Source organism: Pristis pectinata, chromosome 17 (genome assembly GCF_009764475.1).
Source record: "Pristis pectinata isolate sPriPec2 chromosome 17, sPriPec2.1.pri, whole genome shotgun sequence".
In the NCBI taxonomy this organism is placed as follows: Eukaryota; Metazoa; Chordata; class Chondrichthyes; order Rhinopristiformes; family Pristidae; genus Pristis; species Pristis pectinata.
In genome coordinates this window covers 33,532,384-33,540,745 of record NC_067421.1, presented here as the reverse complement: position 1 = coordinate 33,540,745, position 8,362 = coordinate 33,532,384, and the positions used below count along the sequence as shown (strand labels likewise).

Below are 8,362 nucleotides of genomic sequence, written 5' to 3'. Positions count from 1 at the left end.
GTGAGTGGGGCAGCCGCTCCCGGCCTCAGCACCTGTCGAGTTCCCCTTCCTCCACCAGGATGGCCCTGGTCACGGTGCAGCGTTCTCCCACTCCGAGCGCTTCCTCCAGCCCCAGCGTTTCGGTGAGTGTCTTTCAGCTGTGAGCGGTGTCCAGAGGGTAATGCGGCCAGTTGGGACTAGCCGGTTCCCAGACTATGTTAAGGCCTCTTGGGGACGTGTTCATTGTACCTGAAAGCTGAAATAATTACGTTCATTGGCCAAAATGTATAGCTGGTAAATTGACTAAATGGGAGCTGCCCGGCTAAATATTTCCTTGGTACCGCTGATCATATGTAATTATATAATATTAATTATCAATCAATATGCATTATTCAGTTTGATTTTACACCAGCAGGTCATACTGTTTATAATGATGTCAAGATTAGCATTGTGAAAGAAACATTCTCAAGAATATATGGTGTGCAGTTAAATTTTGAAAAATTTATAATTAAAGTCAACAAAGCAGAAATGTGCTCTTCTGCTCACTGTTCATATCAGCCATCAAGTACCTTTATATACTAATCATGTTTTCCAGCACTTTGGCCCATAGTCTTTTTTGTCATGGCGTTTCAAGTGCTCAAATACTACTTAACTGTTCTGAGAGTACCAGACTCAACCACCCCCTCAAGCAAAGCATTCCAGATTTCAATAACTGTCGTCATGAAAAAATTCTTCCTGGAATCCCTTCTAAATCGCTAGCCGCTTACCTTAAACTTATGCCCTCTGGCCATATACACCTTTGCTAAGGGGAAAAGTTTCTCTCTATCTACCATATCTATGCTTTTCATAATTACATATACCTCAGCCAGTTCCCCCTCAGTCTACTCCACTTCAAGGAAAACAAACCCAGCCTATCCAATCTCTTCTTATAGCTGAAATGCTCCATCCTAGGCAACATCCCATAGAATCTCCACTTCCCCTTCAGTGCAATAACATCCTTATTGTGGTGGCCAGAACTGTGGTCTAACTATTTTATATAGTTGTTTCATAACTTACCTGCTCTTCTATGCCCCAGCTAATGAAGGCAAGGATCCTATGTGCCTTCTTAACCACTTTATCTGCCTGAACTATTGCCTTTGGGAATCTTTGCAAGTGTACACCAAGGTCTCTCTTAAGTACTTGCTAGGGTCCTACCATTCAATATGTATATCCTAGCCCTATGTCTTCCAAAATGTAAAACATTTTTCAGCATTAATTCCAACTGCCATTCTGCTGTCTCCTCAATATTGATATGCAGCCAAAGACTACCCTCCTCGCTTTTAATACCACCACCAATCTTTGTGTCATCTGAGAACTTACTAATCATACATCCTATATTCACGTCCAGATTATTAATGTGTATAACAAACAATAGGGGCCCAGCAATGATCCCTGTGATACACCATTGGCCAAGGGTGTTCAATCACAAAACTAAACTTCAACCATCACCTTCTGCCTGTTATCCCAAAGCCAATTTTGGATCCAATTTGTCAAATCGCCCTGGATCCCATGGGTTCTTACCTTTTGGCCCATTTTTCCATGCGGAACCTTTTTAAAGGTCTAACTGAAGTCCATGTAGACAACATCAACTACATTACCCTCATCAACATCTCAGAGTCACCTCAGAAAAATTCAGTTAAATTAGTCAGACCTGACCTCCCCTTAACAAAGCCAAGCTGACTTTTCCTTATCAATCCCTGCCTCTCCAAGTGCAGACTCTTCCTCTCAAAAACTTTCCAATAATTTCTCCTTCACTGACGTCAGCCTTGCTGTCCTGTAATTATTTGGCTTATTCCTCCTTGCCCTTCTTGAATAAAAGTACTACGTTGGTTGTTCCAGAGAAAATTTGAAACACTCTGTTAGAGCCCTAGTGATCTCATTCCTAGCAGTGTAGCATACATCTCATCATGCCATAGGGGATTTGCCCACCTTTAAGCACACTAAAGTATCTAATATTTCCTCCTTGTTGATGGCAATTTGTTCTAGAATTCCACTATCCTCTCACTGAATTTTGCAACTACAATGTCCTTGTCTATGTCATCTGGCTCCATGCACAGATTGTCTTTTTGATCTCTAACAGGGCCCTGCTCTTGAGGCTTGTTGACCTTGCTCTTCACCAGTACAGGAACACAGTGACTCTGCACTCCTACTGTTTCATTTTTGAATGCCTTCCACTGGTTGCCTGTGAACTTACCTTCTAAGTAACTTGTCTGATTTTGTGAGGTCCTATCTTATCAAATTGAAATTGGCCTTCCCCCAACTCAGGGCATTGATTTCCTGGCTGTTCTTGCTTGGTGGTAAAGAAGGCATGTGGCATGCTTGTCTTTATTAGTTGAGGCATTGAGTTCAAGAGTCAGGAGGTTATGTTGCAGCTTATTAAAACTCTGGTTCGGCTGCATCTGGAGAATTGCATTCCATTCTAGTTGCCCTATTATAGGAAGGATGTGGAAGCTTTGGAGAGGTTTACCAGGATGCTCCTGGATTAGAGGGCAGTCTCTATGAGAAGAGGTTGGACAAACTAGGGTTGTTTTCTCTGGAGTGGCGGAGGGTGAGAAGAGACCTGATTGAAGTTTATAAAATTATGAATATGCGGGGATGGAAGAATATGGATCATGTGCAGGTAGAAGAGATTAGTTTAATTAGGCATCATTATCTTAATTAATTCAGTGTGACATCATGGACCAAAGGGCCTGTTCTTGTGCTGTACTGTTATGTTTTATGTTCCATAACAACCTTGAAATTTATGGGCACTCTCTCTGGAATGTTCTACCACTGACACTTCCTTCACTTGATCAGATAAATTCCCAAAGATTGGATCCAGTATCACTCTTTCATTTGGGTTATCAATGTATTGGCTCAAAAAGTTCTCCTGACTGTGTTTTAAAAATTCAACCCTCTTTAACTTCTAGGAAGGATGTGGAGACTGTGGAAAGGGTGCAGAAGAGGTTTACCAGGATGCTGCCTGGATTAGAGGATATGAGCTACAAGGAAAGGTTGGACAAACTTGGGTTGTTCTCCTTAGAGTGCCGGAGGCTGAGGGGAGACCTGATAGAGGTTTTTTAAATTGTGAGGGGCATAGATAGGGTAAACAGTCAGAATCTTTTCCCTAGGGTAGAAATCAAACACCAAAAGACATGCTTTTAAGGTTAGAGGGGGAAGTTTAAAGGTGACGTGAGGGACAAGTTTTTTATTTGTCTGAAATGGGTTACTGGGGCAGTAGTGGAAGCAGGCAGTTTGGAAGAGTTTAAGAGGCTTTTAGATAGACACATGAATATGAAAGGAATGGAGGTATATGGATGATACACAGGAGGAGGACATTTAGTATAAATTGGTATCAAGGTTGGCACAACATCATGGGCCAAATGGCCTGTCCTGTGCTGTACTGTTCTATGTTTAACTCATTCACACTATGGTGATCCCCATTAATAATGGAGAAGTTGAAATCTCCTACAATTTTACCCATTTGTTTTTATACTCCTCTCTCATTTGCCCATGTATCTGCCCCTCTGTTCCCTTCTGGCTGTTTGGAGGTCTGTAGTACATACCTTGCAAAATAATTGCCTCCTTTTTGTTTCCAAAATACTCATATGGCCTCATTTAAAGAACCTTCTAGGATATCCTCCCTCCTTACTCCATTAATGGACTTCTCAATTAATATTACCATCTCCTTATGCCCAATCCTGCCTGAAAATTCTATATGCTGGAACACTGAGTTGCCAGTCCAGATTTAGTTTGCCTTTTACATTTGTCTGTTCGTTATCCCTACAGTACTCCTACTGTGTGCCCCTTTCCCCTGCCAAATGAGTTTAAACCCTCACCACAGCTACAGTGAACCCTGCTGCATGGATATGGGTCCTGTTATGATTCAGGTGCAACCCATCTGTGTGGTGTAGACCTGACCTTCCTCAGAAATGGTCCAGTGACCCAGAAGGGAATGCATAATTTAACAAATATTTTGTATGCTCTCCTAATCACTATTCTGCCATATTAACATTATCTATATAAAAATGACAATGTTTGCTTCATTTCACTTGAACTGTATTTTGCAAATCAAAAAAAAACTGGAGTTGCTGGAAATCTGAAATAAAACCATAAAATGGTGGAAACAAAAGCTCTGACAAAGGGTCTTCAACATGAAACATTACCTCTGTTTCTCCTTCCATTGATGCTGTCTGACCTGTTGAATGTTTCCAGCATTTACTGGTTTTACTTCTATATTTCATTTTCTAGATGTTTAATCAAAAATATTAATTGAAAATCCTATTACAATTAACAGCCATTTAGTATAGAGAACTTAAAAAAAAATATATGGAACATTTGGAGGGGTAGGAGTGGTGTTTTCTCTTCTAATAGTTAATTAATTCTTTTTGAGGAGGTTGATCCATTTGTTAGTTTACTGTAGGCAGCTGTGTTTATGTGATCCACACCCATTGCTTAGTAATCTAATGCTTACTTCAGGAGTTTACAATGTTACTGCCAAGTTTAAAGCTCTAATGAACTTGATACCAAATATTCATTATATATTGGCTTTATTTTACCCTATCAAAGAACAATTCATTACTGTATAAGCATGGACTATTTGGAATGTAATTATTTACCTATACTAAGGGCGTCATTAATAGCAGAGAGCACTATGAGTATGCACACAAATTGCTCTTGGACTCAACAAGGACAATCTTAACTTCTTCCAGGTGCCTGGCATAAATGCAGTGAAGTTGGTATGATGTATTCCAGGTTGGTGTGCTGGCATCTTGGGTAGGGCATTAAGGAGTTTGCAAAATTCCCATTTGGATGGGAGGCCACATGTAATATTTAAGTAGCTGTGGGAGAGTGGTTGCCATAATGCATATAGCAATCTTATTGAAATTTTGAAATACATATAGTAAACCATATGTTTTTGACATTCTTCTCATTTATTGCGGCATTGAGCAACCTTTAAATAGTGTACAAGGCTTCCTAAATGCCAATGAAGGAATATTTATCCTGGACTCCCAAAAAATTTCTAGCCTTGTGCATCTTTTCCATTCTCAAAGTATCTTATTTCCTGTCCTCCTGAATAGGCAAGCAACCTGGATTCATTGCATTGAAAGATACAACAGACCTTGCAGTTCTTAAAAGCAGGAGGTGATGGGCAAACTCTACTTGACAACTGTAGATTATGGCCCAATGTCTACTAAAATCCCTGCTCTATACTTAAGCTTATTTGCTTGTTTATAAAAGAATAATAATACACCTGGAGTTATTTAAGTTTGAATGTGCTCTGTGGTTGAAGTAATGATAATGAAATTGCATTACTCCCATGGGTTCACTTCCAATAGATCATTATTATTCATTGTTTCTTCATTGTGGGCGTATGGTATATACACAAGGTAGAAAGAAAGAAACCCTTTGCCAAGATTACTTTAAATACCATTCATCTTTGAACTTGGTGAATACCCTAGAGATTACATGTCTCGGCATGGCATGCAATGTTTGGAACACAACAGATTTTTACATCATTATCACAACAGGACTGGTTGCTTTAGTAAATAGTTACATAGAAATATAAACAGGAAATGTACATATTACATGAACAGAATGTGTTTTGTGAAAGAATAAGGAGAAAAATTAATTATTTACCAACTTCTAAACTGTAAACACTTCATCTTTGGCATATAATGTAATTGCAAGATCAAGACTGAACTTTCTATAATTAAATGCACATGTACCTGTTATATTATTTGCATAACTTAATAGAAATTAGATGACCATTGTTCATCTAGTGGAAACATTTTGTAATAATTTAGTAGTTGGTACATTATGAGGGATTGAAAACACTAAGATAATTACATTGCATTCCAAATTCTGCATTATATAGAAGAAAATACTATAGTGTATGTTGTCTGTAATCACAATATTAAATAGTGTTTTGATTCTGAAAGATTTTTATTTTTCATTGTAATTTGATATATTGTAATTTCCAATTACATTATATCAAACAGAATCCTACACAAAAATGCCTAAACTCGTAGCAGTAAAATAAGCAGTAGCAGAAGTATCTTGGTACAGTTCTTCTCCATAAAGTCCCCAACAAATAATAGTCATAGAGTCATACAGCACAAAAACAAGCTCTTTGGTCCAACTTGTCCATGCCAACCGAGATTCCTGTCTATGCTAATCCCATTTTCCTGCACTTAGTCCATATCCTCTATTCCTTTTCTATCCATGTACCTGTCCAAATGCTTTTTAAATCCAGTGATTGTACGTGCCTCTACCACCACCTCTGGCAGCTTGTTCCACATACCCACCACCCTCTGTGTGTGTGTGTGTGTGGGGGTGGGCTGGGGGGTAAGAACTTGCCTCTCAGATCTCCTTTAAATATTTCCCCTCTTACCTTAAAGCTATGTCCTCTAGTTTTAGATTCCCCAACCCTTGGGGGGGGGGGGGGAGGAGACAGTGACTATCTATGCCCCTCATAATTTTATAAACCTCTAAGGTTACCCTTTCAGCTTCCTGCGCTCAGTGAGAACAACCTGTGCCTTTCCAATCTTTCCTTGTAACTACAGCCCTCCATTACAGGCAACATCCTGGTGAATCTCTTCAGCACTCTTTCTAGCGCTAGCACATCCTTTCCATAGTATGGTGACCAGAACTGCAGACAATATTCCAAGTGTGGTCTAACCAATGTCTTGTACCATTGCAACATGATGTCCTAATTGTTATACTCAATGTTCCTGCCTATGAAGTCTCCTTCACTAGCCTATATGCCTGTTTTGCTATTTTCAGGGAGTTATGAATTTGCACACCAAGGTCCCTCTGCACATCAGTGCTTCTAGGGTCCCTGCCATTTCCTGCATATGTCCAGCCAGTATTAGACAACCCATAATATTTATCATGATGCATTAAAATAACTCTCAAACTTGTGCATCATAAGGAACTGCCCATTTCCTTTTCACAAACAAAGCTTCTGTTTTTTATGGGTAATAATTTTAAAAATTTCATAGCAAAAAGCTATCTAGTCTAGTGACCTCTTCAGTTATGTTTGACAGTTGCACAATAAATATAATTGGATGATTTACTTTTTGACATCATGCCAATCTTGGATAGAATGCATGTGTTTGCAATAATTTTGAGACATAGCCTTGTATATATATTATAAAATATTTCGCATTTCAGAAAAATCTTCAAGCATCCATTCTATAAGTGATACAACATGTACAACTGTGCAGTAATTCATAGCAAAAGCTTGAGAGTCTTGCCATAATTATCAGCATTTGATTTGTTTTGGGAGCACCTCAATCAGATGGAGATAAGCTACTGCATAAGTGAATCTGTTCTGATTTGGTTAAGGTTCATCTGTATTTCAGATATGCTCTATGCTAAAAATCTGAATCAGACATACCATTTATTAAAATTTGTTAAAATAATTGTTAAAATACAAGTGGATATACTTAGAGTGATTTTAATGAGAGAACTAAACCTACGCTTATGTTGAGCTTGTGTGCACTCCATTGCATTTCAATTATATGAAGTGTGAATAGTGATATTGTTCATTCTAAAACAAAACTCTTACTTTTTTTATGGTAATTATTGTCTGCAACGCAGTCCCAGTTGTCTCATGGTCCATTTAGTTCAAAAACTAATTTTAGTTGTCCATAATAATAAATGTCCTATTTAACCTCAAAGTTTGGCACCCATATCTTCTGGTCACACGGATTGCCTACTTGCACAATTGTTTTTGCATTAGCCCATGTCCCACGAACACTATCAAAGCCTTTGTCACCTTAGACTTGGCTATTCTAGCGGCAACTACATAAGAATAAAAACATATGAGATAGAAGCAAGAATATACTCAGTGACTAAGCTTCTGTAGCCCATTTGGGCAGAGAATTCCAAAGACTCACTACCCACTGAGTGAAAACATTCTTCTCATCTCAGTTCTGAATGACTAATTGATTGTTTTGAGACTGTGGCTCCTGGTTCTGGACTTTCAGCTGGGGAAACAACATCCCTGCAAATATAGGTAAAGCCTAATAAGATTATTGTGTTTCTTTGAAATCACACCTCATTCATCACTTCACAAGAGAGCGTAGGCCCACTCTGCTTAATCTCTCCTAACAGGACAATTCCCCCATTCCAGGAATCTATGTGGGAGTTTCTGAAAACTTCAACTCATCATAAAGTCTGTTTCTTTGGGATTCAGGAGGACAATGGAGGCTGAGTACATTTGGGATGGAGTTCAAAGAATTTGTGTTTATTGGAGGAGTTGAGAAATGTAAGGTCCATAGAGAAAAGTGACACTGAGGTCAAAGATTAGTTGTGATCTTGTTGAATGGCACAGCAGACACGTGGGGCTGAATGGCCT

General features: G+C 38.9%; 1 protein-coding gene across 1 annotated transcript in view; it reads left to right on the top strand.

The window, feature by feature from the left end:
- Positions 1-10: 10 nt before the first annotated feature.
- The window catches only part of ssh1a (slingshot protein phosphatase 1a), a 54,766-nt gene continuing 46,414 nt past the window's right edge, over positions 11-8,362 (top strand). The window contains exons 1-2 of the mRNA XM_052031856.1: positions 11-122; positions 2,928-3,011. Of these exons, the coding sequence (XP_051887816.1) occupies positions 60-122; positions 2,928-3,011 (147 nt within the window). The 5' untranslated portion in view covers positions 11-59. The remainder of the gene's footprint in view (positions 123-2,927; positions 3,012-8,362) is intronic.